Source organism: Spathaspora passalidarum (assembly GCF_000223485.1).
Source record: "Spathaspora passalidarum NRRL Y-27907 unplaced genomic scaffold SPAPAscaffold_8, whole genome shotgun sequence".
NCBI classification, from domain to species: domain Eukaryota; kingdom Fungi; phylum Ascomycota; class Pichiomycetes; order Serinales; family Debaryomycetaceae; genus Spathaspora; species Spathaspora passalidarum.
Genome location: NW_006767432.1, coordinates 433,457 through 448,085, shown reverse-complemented (window position 1 = coordinate 448,085; position 14,629 = coordinate 433,457). Strand labels below are relative to the sequence as shown.

The window sequence follows — 14,629 nt, the reverse complement described above, 5'->3', positions numbered from 1 at the left end:
ACTTCAAACAAGACCAACCTTAAATTCATCCAATTTATGTACCCTGGGCTATGCTGGAAAAGTCGCGTGCGATAGTATTGATTTCAGGTTGCATTATCAAGTAGAGGCGGCCGGAGCGAGTGGCCCCAAACAAACTAATTCGGGTTGCAACAAAAGTTGGGAAATTGCCAAGCCAAGAATATATTTGCCGAGTTCGGGTAAATAGCTTTTAGTTTTAGGAAAATGGAGATGAGAATCCATTTCTTGAGCAGATACTTCTACAGAACTTGTTTTAAGCTTTTTATTAATCTTTTCTATGTGATTCGGAGTCATATTCAAACAGTAACCGACCTGCATCTTTTTTTGGTAGAGTACAGTCATAGGCTAACCATCGTATACTTGAACGTTGCAACCATGATAGGCCCCAGAATTTCACGCTTTTGGTAGGATTAGCATCCTGCGATTTCAATAGGAACAAGAAGCTTCGTTTTTTTAGGAGTGTGGGCATTCTTTGTTTTCCTGGTTTCGGTAAGACACTCCCAATGTAACTTTAAAGTTCCCTCTGGTTTCCTTTGACTTACTTGCAACGTAACCATACTTCCTGAGTGTTTGTACGTGTATATGTCTACTTCTCTGTCTCTTTGCCAATTATATATATTCATTGCTTTGTTACTATTATACAAAATCTATTCTAATGCTCACTTCTCTTTCTCATACTGTTGATATAATACAATTGCTGGAAGTCCAGCTTTGATTCAACGTCAAATGGATTAGCGTCAGTAACACTCTTGAAAGATTGTTCAAGAGAGGAGTCAATGCTAAACTTACCCTGTTCATACTTGAACGCTTCAAAGAGTTGTGAACTTTCAGTATCAACTGATGCAATTATCCTCTTGTTTGATTCATCAATTGAAAAATCAACAATGGAGTTGTCAATAGTTATTGTCTGATTATGAGTGACTGTGAAATCGTCGTTGATTTCAAACACCAATAAACATCTAGTGTTTTCCACTAAAACAATCAAAAAGTAACTATCGTCGGTTTTCAAAGTGGAAATCTTGGCAATGGATATTTCCTTCTTGGAATCTTCAGTCAAGAATCTTGCTGGTGGTAAATGTCCATCGTGCAAGTATTCCTCAACCAAGTCCCTTAATTCTACTTTAGTCAACAATTCATTATCGAACCAATGCCACAAGCAAATGAAATCATCACCACCACCGCTGATCAACACGGAAGGATCATGTTCAGAAACATACAAATCAGACACGAATTCGCGATGGCCAAATAAAAAGTTCTTGATGACGTAACTTTTGGGATAATTGGAAATTCTAATGTGTTCATCACGATCACCGGTGATTATGAATTGCTTTCCTTTGTAGGAGGTGACTAACACATCACTCAACATAGACACATGACCGAGAATAGGTGCCAATTCCTTTTCAGGAACTGGTTCATTAGTATCAATAGGGATCGAATACACATCACCAAACTTGTCTGCAACAACAACATTCTCATTGCCAGCATCAAAAGAAATGGAACATGGTCTCTTGGCCAACACTTGACGTTTACTCAAAGTCAAGCAGTTTTCACCTGTGAAATCAACATGGAATATTATGGTGGACTTGTCGCTGTCAGTGGTACCCACAAGATACTCTTCATTTCCAGTCAAGAGCAAGGATCGGATATGGTTATAAATAGGCTGTGACATGATTGGTTCCCCTTTCTTTTTCGATATTTGCGTGTTTTGATGGGTGACTTGATCTGGAGATATGTCATCGATCCACTCGCCTACCTTTTTACCCAGGGCAAGCTCAAACACTTGAACAGTGTTTTTCACCGACGTGAACAAGTGGGTTCCCGCCTTGTTGACAATGACTATTTGATAAGGGTGCTTCATTGTTTGGTTTCTCTAATAGAACTGCAAAGTGTGCATCATCTATACTAGTGAAAAATTAATTATATAAAAAAAAATCTTGAGAAGAGATCACGTGATACACCTTAACCCGATGATGATGGTATACTGGGTAAATATTATATTATACTATACATGGATTTGTAACTATACACGGTCAAATCATAGCTATTTAGACATCTACTTTTGACCCCACCCCCAGTATGACTTCGAACTCTTTGGTTCTTCAGGAACTTGGTCTTTAACTTCGACATTCTCAAATCCCTCGGCAATTTCGCCAATAGTATCATCGTTTTCCTCGGCATTCTCGTCATTCCTATCGGTACTTTCCAGAACAACAGTGGCATCCGACGTATCATCTGGGATATACTTTTGCGCCTTGACGCCATCATTCACAGGAGAGCTGCTGGCACTAGCCCTAAACTTAAAACTATTGAAGAAATTGGAAATATTTTTGTTTAAAGATACAGGCTCCTCCACCAATTCCGTCGCCATATGTTTCGGGTCCACAAAATTGAAAATGAATTCGTCGGCCATAGCATGCCATATTTTGAAATTGGACGATTCCTTCCAGCATTGGATAAACTTTTTGTTGAAGTCGGATAAGTTACCTATATGTTTATTACTCTCCTGCCCGAACCCTGGTGGTGGTTGGCCAAACCTGTCGGCGTACTGAGCGTATCTCATGGTGGAAATCAACGAGTTTATGTAATCTTCAAATTGGTATCGGATATAATCGTCATTGCCTTCAAACACTCCGCCTTGATCGCTCTTCACTTTAGTTATCAAATGATGGATAAATCGTTTATCCAACGAACTCAAATGGAACTCGTCAGGGGCATAAGTGGCCCTGGGGTATGTTACTTCGTTAGTATCGAGGTTAACAACAATATCGACATTGAATTGGGCAGCTTGGTTAACAAACAATAAGTTAGAACAACCGATCATAAAACTATCTATGGCTAACTCATTCAACTGTTGTAATGGAAGGTAAGGATTCCAGAATGAGTTTTTCGTATTGAATATTTGTAATGGCAATCCAAAGAATCGCAACATTGATAATCTATTGGTTGTGACTAAAGATTGTGGTTTTGTCAAGGGCCCATTGGTTTCTGTGTAATCGGTCAAGGGACATCCTGAATCATCTAAATTATTGATTAAATTAGGGATTAATGAAATTAAATTGTTTTGAAACTGAGTCAACTTTTGAAGGTTGTTATTGGAATAAATAACGATTTTCTTTTCAAGCAAAAGAGCCTTGAAAATAACCATGAAATTTGACCTTAAATTTAAGATCGACGATTTCAAATTTAAATTCACAAAGTTTTCCTCTTCGTGTTCAATAGTATCAACCTCGTGTAACTCATTATCAAGAAGTTTAAACTGATTATTCAAATTCTCAAACAAGTTCTCCAACAATTCGAAATTGTCAAACGTATCCTGTTGGAAATAGGTCTTGGTAATAATCGACAACTTCTCTTTGATCTTGGTGAATATCGGTTGTTTCCGGACGATAATCACAATTGCCTTTTGAACAATAGATCGGGTTATATCTTTATTTCTTTCTCGCTCCTCTTGTTTCAAATCGCTAGTCTTGACTTGCCTTACGCATGAACACCCAAACAAAGTCTTGATGTATCTTGGATCGCCTTTAAAGCTGTTCAAATCTTGGAAGTCATCCACCGATCTCCCCTGTTTGAAATCATAGCAGAGATTGAAATTTGAAAACGTCTCTTCAAACAAGTGAGATCCGTCGGGGAGCGCCTGGAACGGTATATTCTTGAACAAATCTGGCTTGTAATCTGGGTGGTAGTTTGATTTCCACCATTGCACTTCGGGACCTCGTTGATGGTGGAAATCTACTAAGCACACGGCAAATATCATATCGTCAAACTTGGACTTGTCATTATGTGGAGTGAACTGATGAATTGACGTCGATGATTCGATGGGAAGATTCTTGATCTGGATTGATTTTCGTTTACTGGCAGCAGAAGTAGTATCCAGAGATATGTGATCTACCGTTTTCACCGATACCGATCTTGATCCCAACCGTATAGGACGACACTGGAAATCATCCTGGGTCAAGCTGGGTTTCTTTAATTTGGAACTTGGAGGTGATAATGTATGGGAAGAACTGCCTGAACTAGAGTTAGTTCGCTGCAGGGTTAATCTTAATGGTCGTAATTGAGGTTCGCTTGCGCCCACGCTACTGGCACATCCACCACCGCCGTGTGCAACAGTAGATCCACTCCCATTACTAAACGATGAAGCTGTGCTGTCGGTACTATCTCGTTTCTTTCTCATAGCGGACGATGACACAATTGACGAGTTTAACGATACCATAACTGGTCTTTTCGGAGAATGCAGCGGTGTGGATGCTGGCTCCGATAATGGGTTGTCCGAACTCATAATGTAATAGAAACAATAAGCTCAAATGGGGGGGTTGCGTGTGTGTGTGTGTGTGTGCTGGAGTTGTCTCAAAGTTGTAGTTTCCCTTTGTATATTACACTTGTGAGATCAATATCGGAATCTGTAAACCTGATCACCAGAAAATATGTTCCCCTGGTGTTTGTGTTGTGTGTGTGGTGGTTGCCTTTGACGATCGCCGTGCTACCACTTGATGTTGGAGCTGGTTACAACCAAAAAATGGTGGGTGTCTATGACAACCTAACTAATTGATATTACAACATCTAAGCGTATAATGCTGTTAAATGTATTGATCTGCAAACGTAGATCAAAAAGAAATTGAATGGTTTCACAATCTTTTCAATCCTGGCTCCGTGTCCAAAATTGACTAATCACGCTACCTTTTTCTTAATACATACGACGCGTCTTTGTAACACTACAGACGTGTAATCATGTTTCAACTGTGGTCTGTGGATCTCTACCGTTCTATTGTTAGCGTTCCCGTCTTATCAAGCTTGTGCTAACTGTGGTGTGGATCACGTGCTTTTATTTGCAAATTTCGTGCACCGATAGTGGACGATTTCCCCCGACTTTTTTAAACTATAAAAGGGGGTAACCAAGTGGGAAATACAGCAAGTTGTTACTCAATCAAGTAATTATTCAGTCATCGCAATGTCATTAACCGAAGGTCAGCAATTCCCAGATAACGTCGAGTTTACATATATTCCAATTCAATTGGATGATTTAGCCTTGATCAACCCTTTGAAGTGTGATACCAGTGCCCAATTAAAAGTGGATGAACTTTTAACCAAGTTATCCACCACCGACACTCCAAACTTATTAATTGTGTCTGTACCAGGTGCATTCACCCCAACATGTACTGAAGTCCACATCCCTCAATATTTAGAAAACTTGCCAAAATTGACCGAGGCCAAGGTTGGGGCTTTGCTTGTCCTTGCATTCAACGACGCCTTTGTCGTCAATGCCTGGGGTAAGGTCTTGATCAAAGAATACGTCAAGCAATCAGACAAGGCTTTACCACAAGTTATCTTTGCTAGTGACGGGGGGTTCAGTGGTGCCCATGATTTGGCCGCAGACAGAGGTGGTGTTTTGAGAAACAAACGTTATGCTACAGTGGTTAATGCCAAGGACAGAACTATCAAGTATCTTGGGGTTGAAGTTGAAAGAGGTGTACACAATTCTGGACTCGATGCAGTCTTGTCAAAATTATAATTAGCTGATTTATTATTTTAGATCAAACAATAAACAATAAAACAACAAGTGTTCTTTACCCTTAATACCGCGTATGATGTAATCTCCACGTTGTAGTAACCTGTAAAGGTAAAAAGCCAAACCAGCAAACCCCCTCACAATTGTAAGTGGCAGTGCAGCCGGGTAACCCTCTGGGGAGTATTGTTCCAGACTGTTCTATGTTGCATGGGTACACTACCTTCTATTGCATTACAAAGAATTGCTGGCACATGCAACCAGCAATTGACTTACATAGTCCCTGGTGAATAATCACACAGACAACGGCATGGATCTCAGGGAACCCATCCCCTAACATTACTGATCTTGCGTTTACTGACATATAGAAAGGATTGGGAAAACATTCTACCATCTTGCATGTTTTCCGCTTTTTAATTTAATTTATTTTATTTTTTTTTTTTTGGTAAATCAATAAAGTGCCAGGCCCATTGTGCAGGATTACCCTACAATTTTTTTTTCATCTCATTTCCTTCATATATAAAGAGGGCAAGGGGTGGACGAAACGTCGATTATGGCAAATTCATAATTCTTTTTTTTTCTTTTTTTTTTACAATTCTAATTGACTTAGATTCATAAACTACAAAAACCCACTCATTCAATCATGACTTCCGTTTACTTTGATGTCTCCGCCAATGGCCAACAATTAGGTAGAATTACCTTCAAGTTGTACGACGATGTCGTTCCAAAGACCACTGAAAATTTCAGAGCCTTATGTACCGGTGAAAAGGGTTTTGGTTACGCTGGTTCTTCTTTCCACAGAGTCATTCCTCAATTCATGTTGCAAGGTGGTGACTTCACCAACGGTAACGGTACCGGTGGTAAGTCCATCTACGGTGCTAAGTTTGCTGACGAAAACTTCGCCAAGAAGCACGACAGACCAGGATTATTGTCCATGGCCAATGCCGGTCCAAACACCAACGGTTCCCAATTCTTTATCACCACCGTTCCATGTCCTTGGTTAGATGGTGCCCACGTTGTCTTTGGTGAAGTCACTGACGGTTTCGACCTCGTTAAGAAGATTGAATCTTACGGTTCCGCTTCTGGTAGAACTTCTGCCAAGATCACCATTGATGCTTCTGGTCAATTATAAGTAATCCAATTCTATAAAAATTGATGATTCTTTTGAATTGTCTCTATATGTTTTGTAAGTGTATAAAATATTAAGAACGGTATTGTTTTCGAGAATCACTCAGATGTACAATGATTATCTCTGCATCTCGTGGTGTCCTGAGATTACGTAATTGCCTGCAATTGCGTCATCCTTATTGTTTAAGACAATCTACACCTTGTCGTAACGACAACCTGATCTAGTTCTAGCTTCCATCCATCCATCCATCCATCCATCAATCAATCAATCAATCAATCTCTAAACTAATTCCAGGAGCCATGGGGTATTTTTTGGCTCGTTGACCCGCTTTCATACTGCTTAGTCGCATAAGTTCATTTCCGGTAATTACTAATCTCGGAAATGAATGCGCTCCCATATGCGAAAGTTGACTTCCTGCAAAAAAGTTCAAAGTCCATTGGAGTTCACGTTTACACGGATTAAATATAATTTTGTATAATATCTATAAATATCAAGTGGTCCTATTTCTTATCTTCGTCGTTTATAAACCCACCCTGTTCACATAATGAGTAGAAAAGCGATTCTTTCTTCTTCAACAACACTTCTGGAGCTTCAAATTCAGCAACTTCACCCTTATCCAACACCAAGATTCGATCGGAATCCATAATGGTGTTCAATCTGTGGGCAATGGTAATGATTGTCTTGTCCTTGAACTCGGTTCTGATTGTTTCTTGAAGAATTTGATCGGTTTCGACATCAACGGCAGCAGTAGCTTCGTCCAAGACCAACACGTTAGAATTATTCAACTTCAACAAAACACGTCCCAAACACATCAATTGTCTTTGCCCGGTAGACAAGTTGGAACCACCTTCGGTAACTCTAACATGTAATGGGCCTTCGATTTCAATATCGGTATCTCTTTCCTCGTACATCTTCGTAACATGATCCTTCAAGTGTGACAATTCTAATGCTCTCCAAATTTGATCATCGGTGAATTCGTCAGTTGGATCCAAGTTACTTCTAATAGATCCTTCAAACACTTGAGAATCTTGAGGAATAATCGATAATTTATGTCTCAAATCGTATAACCCGATAGTAGAAGTATCAATGCCATCAATGGTGATACTACCACCGAATCTTTCAATAATTCTAAACAAAGCTAATGTGATGGAAGACTTCCCAGCCCCGGTTCTACCAACAATACCAATCTTTTCTCTTGGTTTAATGTCAAGATTGATATTCTTCAACACCAAGTCTAATTCTGGTCTGTATTTGGTGGAGTAATCCTTGAAGTGGATTTCACCATCAACGGGCCAATTGGCAGGTGGTCTATTGTCGGGAATGATTTCAGGAGCTTCTGAAGTCAAACGAGAGTATTCCAAGATTCTTTCCACAGAAACAATATTGGTTTCGACTTCCACGGTCATTCTCACAATCCAGTTCAAGGATTGGGTGATTTGAAGGGCATATGACACCGACAAACCAACTAACCCAGCAGTTAAATGTCCGGACTTTAAGGTGAGAATAGATAATCCAGCAGCACCCAAAATAATGACAGAACCCAAGAATTCCAATCTAACAGCTAACCATCTATTAGCGTTGATTGCAGGGTGGTAAGCTCCCATGTTTCTATCGATTCTAGTTTGGTTCAAGTGTTTAAATCTTTCTTCCTTTCCATAAGCTCTAATGATTGAAACCCCAGTTAATGATTCTTGGAAATTGGCAAAAATAGGCGATCTAGAAACAGAATCTAATCTTCTCAACTCACGAGAAGTTCTCAAATAATATTGTTGGTAGTAAATGTATAAAATACCAAGGGGCAAGATAAGCAAAACAAATTGCCAGGTGGAGTAACAGATAACAATAAGGGTAAGGGTAACTTTAACGGTGTTACTAAAGAACATACTGAAAACTCTTCCCAACACTTCATCGATCTTGTAAACATCATTGGAGAATCTGTTCAAAATTCTACCAATTGGAGTAGTTTCAAAGAAAGTCATTGGTGCTCTTAAAACACTAACAGCCATACGGTTATGCAACTTCTTGGAACCTTGAATGGAACAAAAGATCCAAAGGAAACAATTTTGAATCAAAGAAGCACCAGAGAAACCAATACCTAACAAAAAGTAAACACCCAAGTATTTCACAACATTAGGATTGTAACCATATTGAGAGTTAACTTCAGACCAATGCTTCAACCAAAAGTTAGAAGCAACGTTAATAACAAAAGAAATGACAGTAAACGATAAAAAGATCATGACATTGACTGGATTACAGGCCTTGGCATACTCCTTGTAAACGTCCCATTTAACTTTACCTTGTTCGAGATGTTCCTTTCTTGCCTTGGCATCTTCATCTTCAATTTCATCGTCAATTTCACTTTCTTGGTCGAGAGACACTTCAGAAGCTCTTCTCAAACTACCACATTCAAAATCACAATCAGAGTCCAATTCTTGTAAATCAATTTCTTCTTCATCAACCTTAGTTTCTTCCAATTCATTTTTCTTAGCATCAGCTTGAGAATTCGTGGATTCAGATGATGGAGTGGAACTTCCATCTCTCTTCTTACCAAAGGAATCAATCAATTGACGAATCTTACTTGATTCTTGCTTCATAATATCATCATAAGTACCACGTTCAACAATTCTTCCATCACTAACCAAAGCTAAACTATCAGCAATACTCAAAACCTTGATATTATTAGTTGCCAAAATTCTACATTTAGTCTTTAATAATCCATGGGGGCCCAACACATGATCAGTCAAATGCTTACCAACATGTTCATCAACAGCACTCAATGGATCATCTAACAAATAAACATCAGCACGAGCATACACAGCTCTAGCTAACGACAATCTAGCCTTTTGACCACCAGAAAGAGAAATACCCTTTTCACCAACTTCGGTCTTGTCACCTTTTGGCAAAATACTTAAATCAACAGTTAATGCACAAGCCTTAATAACAAGATCATAGAATTCTGGGTCATACTTGTGACCAAATAAGATATTGTCTCTAACGGAACCATTCATAATCCAAGGAACTTGAGAAACATAAGCAATCTTACCATGTAGAGTGACTTCACCATCTAGCTTATATAAATCACCCAAAATAGCTTGAATGATCGAGGACTTACCCGATCCAACTCTACCAACAATACAATCCAATTCACCCTTCTTGGCATCCAAGTTGATGTTTGAAAGAGCAACCTTGTAGTTTTGGTCACCTTTAGCACGGGACCAAAGGAAAGTACCATTCTTGATGGAAACAGCAGTATCACCCAACTTTTTGGCTTTTGGAGCCTTGACAACAGCATCAACTTGTAATTCCGGTTCAGTTAAGAATTTAGTCAATCTGGAAATGGCAACTTGAGCTTCAACAACATTAGTAATAACCATAGGAACCACGGCTAATGGGAAAGACAAAAGGTTAAACAATGCTAAAGCAGGGAACACTAAATCGGTAGACAAACTCTTGTCTTGAGTCAACACGTAAACAGCAAAAGTGGAACAACTAACCAAGAAAGGAGCCAAATTCCAAGTGAAGTTGGTAAAGGCACTGAAAATACCCATCTTCTTTAAATTCTTCAATTCCTTGTCGTTTCTGACATGTCTTAATTTGTCCAAGTATGGTGTTTCCCACCCGTACAATTTCAAAGATTTGATATTGTTCAAGATTTCATTGATTAATCTTGATCTTTCATCCTTGTACTTCATTTGGGTCTTTTGTAATCTCTTTTGAATTCTGGCAATGACGGCATTCAATGGAATCATAATGACCATAATGGCAACACCGGCCCACATTGAGTTACCAATCAATCCGTGTAAGGAAGCTAAACATAAAACGATTTGGAATGGACCAGACCAGATGATTTGCAAGTTTTGCACTAAATCTTGTAATCTTTGAACATCAACCGACATCAAATTGACAATATCACCAGTGGATGATTCTTGTTTAGATTCATTGGACAAAACCAATGATTTGTTATAAATCAGAGAACTTAAAGCTGACTTGATCTTCATACCTAATTCAAAAGCACGTTCGAAATATTGATGTAAACAAGCGGTTTGGACCACGGAAACAATAAACATGGAAAGGGCAATCAAGAACCCTCTAGTCAATGGAATTGGATCACCACGTTTAACTGATTCGGAATAGTCATTGACAAACTTAATCAACAATCTTAACAACTGAGGTTGAATAAATGCCAACAGATCTTGTAAACCCTTGAATAACCCACCCAACATGAATTGACCACCGAAAGCTTTAGCGATGGCAAGGAATAAGGATGGCTTTTCCACGGCTTGGGAATCCCAATAGTGCTGGAATCTGTTGGAAGTGGTGGTGGCCTTTAATTTGTTAGGCAATGCTGGTAAATCACGTTCGGTCAAGTATTGAACATAACCTTTCTTCATTAATCCACCCATCCAGTCAAAAGTAATTCTCGAAAACACATTGGCGCGATCATAAGGAGACACCTTGAGTGTACGAGTGTAGTTATTCAATGGTTGGATTGGGAAGGCGGTTTCAATAACCAAGATGAAGAATGCATTGACAGTGGATAAAATGACAAAAATGGAAAAGACATCACCAGTACCGGTTCTCAATTGGATATTGGCGGTTCTACCAAGGTTCAAAATGATTTGGAATAACCAATAAAACAACACGACACCATTAGGGATTGTAGATTTGTATTGTTCAAGATAATGAATCCCCCAAGCGACAACTGTGGCAACGGCGTTCAAAATCAATGCTAAATGGATAATACCCGATTGGGTGGAAGTGGCAACCAAGGCGAGCTGGAATCCCAACTGTAATGCGACCAACAATAATTTGACATAGAAATTCCAGGTTTTCCTGTTACCTACTTGGATCTTCTTGTTTCGCAAGTAAATCAATTGTTGCAACCCAACTAAAATCATAAGAATAGCAGATGATCCAAACAAGACACCTTGAAGGAAACATGGCGCGATATCATGATAAGTAGGTGATAAAGGACCCCATCCATCTCCATTAGGGTCGCTACAACTTAACCAACCGCTATTTTTCAATGTCGTAGAGTTGTTGCCTTCAGATAAAATGCTGCCAGATGATGCACTACCACCAACTGATAGCAACATTGGTAACTGACTTAGCACGTTCAAACTGTCTGATGACGATGTAACTTCTAATTGATGTTCCATCGTTGAAATGCAAAAGACGTGTTTTACTGGTTTGAAACTGAAATTCTTGAATTGAAAAAGACAAAGCCGCCGTTATATATGAAAGAGGGCGCTTCACAGAAACGTAATTTTTTTTGACGTACCCCCATTGTGGCTTGTGTGCAGGAATGCTGACAAATTCCACACCTATCGAAAATTTTACCGTTCCTATTAACCCAATCGGGAAGTCTAACCATCAAGGAACAATGGAAACTGACATGGTAACGCAATTTAAACGAGTGATTACTACATAATAATAACCGTAGCCCTCATGTGAGACGTATTGTACTTATATATTGATCTATAATCCTTTTTGTTTGTTTTTTTAGTTTTTTTTTCTTTACGTGTTTGCTTTTCTATTTGAACAACTTTTTTAATCTTGAGGTTTTCTTTTCCTTTTCCTTAAATTTGGAGTCTCCACTTAAGTTTGGACTAAGAGATAACCGTTTCTTATAATGCAGAGTAGATGACGCATGCTGACTTTCGAAAGATTGCTGTTGTTGTTGAACTTGTTGTTCAAATCTGTTCATCTTTTCTTGTACTTGATTCTGTGGAGTGGAAACAGTACGAGGAGGTGGTGGAGATGCAATTGTCTCATAAAGATGAGAAGGACATTCTTGGGGCTTGTTCATTTCCCGAGCAATACTTAAATCCAAATCTTTAATGGATTTGGCCTTGTCAATGCATTGTAATCCGATAAGGAAATCCCTTGGTTTCAAGATCGATTCTGAACCAATGTAAAACTCTTTATTCAAACTATGGGATAACTCGTAGATTGATCTCATTTCATTGTACGTGATCCCACCAGCAACATAACAGAAAATCTTTTGATTTAAAGGATTGTGGATGGAACTGGTTGTAGATCCCGTATGTCTTAGTGAAGAACTTGAGGCCCAGGATGCCTTGATTCTGGGGTTTCTTAATGATCCAGTTCCATTATTTAGTTGGTTGACCCGAGAATTGGATGTTGGTCGAGCAGATGCAGGTAAATCATCTTGTAGTGGTTTGTCTCGGAAATAAGGGAACCACTCTTCATCCAAATGATATCTGGATGCATTGGTTAACACTTGCTTTATAGCAGGGCCAAATCTAGAAGTGTTGTAGGTTCCTTCGTTGTTAATGGTGTGGAATGTAGTTTTAACTACTGGTTTATCCTTGGCGCTTGCCTTCACAATGGGGAACCCTAATTTATGCAAATTGTTGAAGCATCTTGAGATTAATCCCACAATTTCTCGATCATTAACACCAATGAATTTTGCCAATTTTTTGAAATCCAGTTCCAGTAATCCCCCACGGTAGAATGCATACATTAAAACTAATCTGATTTTGTCATTGATATGTAAATCTTCTCTTGCCAACAAGACAATTAAGTCGTCATGCAAGGTTTTGTTTCTTTCGCCTTCAAATGTGACACCATCGGCACAACAAGTTTGTTCGAAATCAGCTGCAAATTCAGCCAATTTTCTCAGACTATTGATATCAAGGCATTCATCAATTAAAGTCTTGTGTAATGTCAAGTTCTTTCTTTCTTCATCAAATCCTTTCAAATGGGCAACAATGTACATTAAATCGGATGAAGTGGAGGCTTTGGATCTATCAACCATTAACGGATTATTTTTGATCAAATCGTTAATACGAGCGATAATCAATTCAGAAGCCTCAATGATATGGGTATGTCTTAAATTGACCCAGTCTTCATCCTTTTCATCGTCTAGTGTTGCTTCAGCTTCCTTGGTTTCCCCGGATTCAGTTTCAACTTGGTACTTGTAAACACCGGTTCTTTCTAAATTAGGGACAATGTCCATGGCCATGGCTTGATATGTGAATTCATGCAACAACGGAGCAAAAAGATCTAATGTACGATCACAGATCAATAAAATAGATCTTGGTTTGTCGGCAACTGAGGCAGGTGGGTAATCTTGGTTTAATCTAGCAAACTCGTCGATTTGATTTTGGAATTCACAAGCTAATAGTTCACATAATGGTTGAGCTTGGTGGGATGTGCCTTGAGGACTGTAATATCTCACTAATGGGTACTCCCCAGTCAAGACCATCAAACTCACTAACGACTTGGCAGCTTTTTCAATTTGAAGTTTGACAAATTCCGAACAATTCTCGTTGAAATAAATTGGCATTGAATTAGGGGTTCTGTTGTCGGTTAAAAACACTCTTGATTCCATAGGATACATGTTAGCATTGATATAGTTGATTGATGCTCCCTGGTTGAAATAAGCGGTGACCTTGGGGTTTTGAAGGAACCGGCTGTTGAAGTAATGGCCGGTTTCCAGCAGATGCGACAGTAACGGCAAGAACAAACCTACTCCCGATTTGAACCGGTTGGTTTCGGCATCGGCCATCATACAGTTGATGTTGTAGATGTCGATATCGACAAAATAAATAGCATTAATGAACTTACCGGCATTCTTTCTCCGTTCGTCTATTTTCTCAATGGAGGTGACAATCCGGAGAAGTTGTTCCTTAGTAATCACACGATACAAGATGGATTCAGTGGTGCTGTCAATAATCAAGTTGTATAATTGGCCTGGAACTTGGGCCTGCTTTATTTGAGATAAAAGGTAGTCATGTTGGATGTTAAGAAGGGAAGTAGGATCCCTAACTTTGTTGTTAGAGGACATTGTGCCTGTCTATAAAATTTGGTTGCCAGATTTGTTGTGTGTTTGGGAAGAACAAAGGGGTAGTACAGTTTATATGCAAGAATTATGATTAATCTATTAACTATATAGTTGAAATATGATGGATGACACTATAACAGGTGACGCTGTTGAGTTTGGGAGCAAT

At 39.0% G+C, this 14,629-nt stretch overlaps 6 protein-coding genes across 6 annotated transcripts; 2 read left to right on the top strand and 4 right to left on the bottom strand. All coding sequences in view use genetic code 12, as the record gives it.

Moving 5' to 3' along the window:
* Nucleotides 1-622: 622 nt before the first annotated feature.
* Nucleotides 623-1,893, bottom strand: SPAPADRAFT_63667 (uncharacterized protein; the record flags this gene model as incomplete). Its single annotated transcript, XM_007377755.1, has 1 exon — nt 623-1,893. One exon carries the CDS (start codon nt 1,874-1,876, stop codon nt 671-673), a length of 1,206 nt encoding a protein of 401 aa, XP_007377817.1.
* A 103-nt stretch (nt 1,894-1,996) lies between these two features.
* On the bottom strand, nt 1,997-4,300 carry SPAPADRAFT_73466 (uncharacterized protein; the record flags this gene model as incomplete). The annotated part of the gene is made up of 3 exons (XM_007377754.1): nt 1,997-2,207; nt 2,262-3,872; nt 3,942-4,300. 3 exons carry the CDS (start codon nt 4,298-4,300, stop codon nt 2,072-2,074), a joined length of 2,106 nt encoding a protein of 701 aa, XP_007377816.1.
* A 283-nt stretch (nt 4,301-4,583) lies between these two features.
* AHP2 (Ahp2p) lies at nt 4,584-5,859 on the top strand (the record flags this gene model as incomplete). The annotated part of the gene is made up of 1 exon (XM_007377753.1): nt 4,584-5,859. The coding sequence occupies one exon, from the start codon at nt 4,970-4,972 to the stop codon at nt 5,528-5,530; it is 561 nt and encodes a 186-aa protein (XP_007377815.1).
* Nucleotides 5,860-6,115: 256 nt separating this feature from the next.
* On the top strand, nt 6,116-6,748 carry CYP1 (peptidylprolyl isomerase; the record flags this gene model as incomplete). The annotated part of the gene is made up of 1 exon (XM_007377752.1): nt 6,116-6,748. One exon carries the CDS (start codon nt 6,168-6,170, stop codon nt 6,654-6,656), a length of 489 nt encoding a protein of 162 aa, XP_007377814.1.
* A 405-nt stretch (nt 6,749-7,153) lies between these two features.
* YCF1 (ATP-binding cassette glutathione S-conjugate transporter) lies at nt 7,154-11,749 on the bottom strand (the record flags this gene model as incomplete). The annotated part of the gene is made up of 1 exon (XM_007377751.1): nt 7,154-11,749. One exon carries the CDS (start codon nt 11,747-11,749, stop codon nt 7,154-7,156), a length of 4,596 nt encoding a protein of 1,531 aa, XP_007377813.1.
* A 437-nt stretch (nt 11,750-12,186) lies between these two features.
* On the bottom strand, nt 12,187-14,466 carry SEC1 (Sec1p; the record flags this gene model as incomplete). The annotated part of the gene is made up of 1 exon (XM_007377750.1): nt 12,187-14,466. The coding sequence occupies one exon, from the start codon at nt 14,464-14,466 to the stop codon at nt 12,187-12,189; it is 2,280 nt and encodes a 759-aa protein (XP_007377812.1).
* Nucleotides 14,467-14,629: the final 163 nt, after the last annotated feature.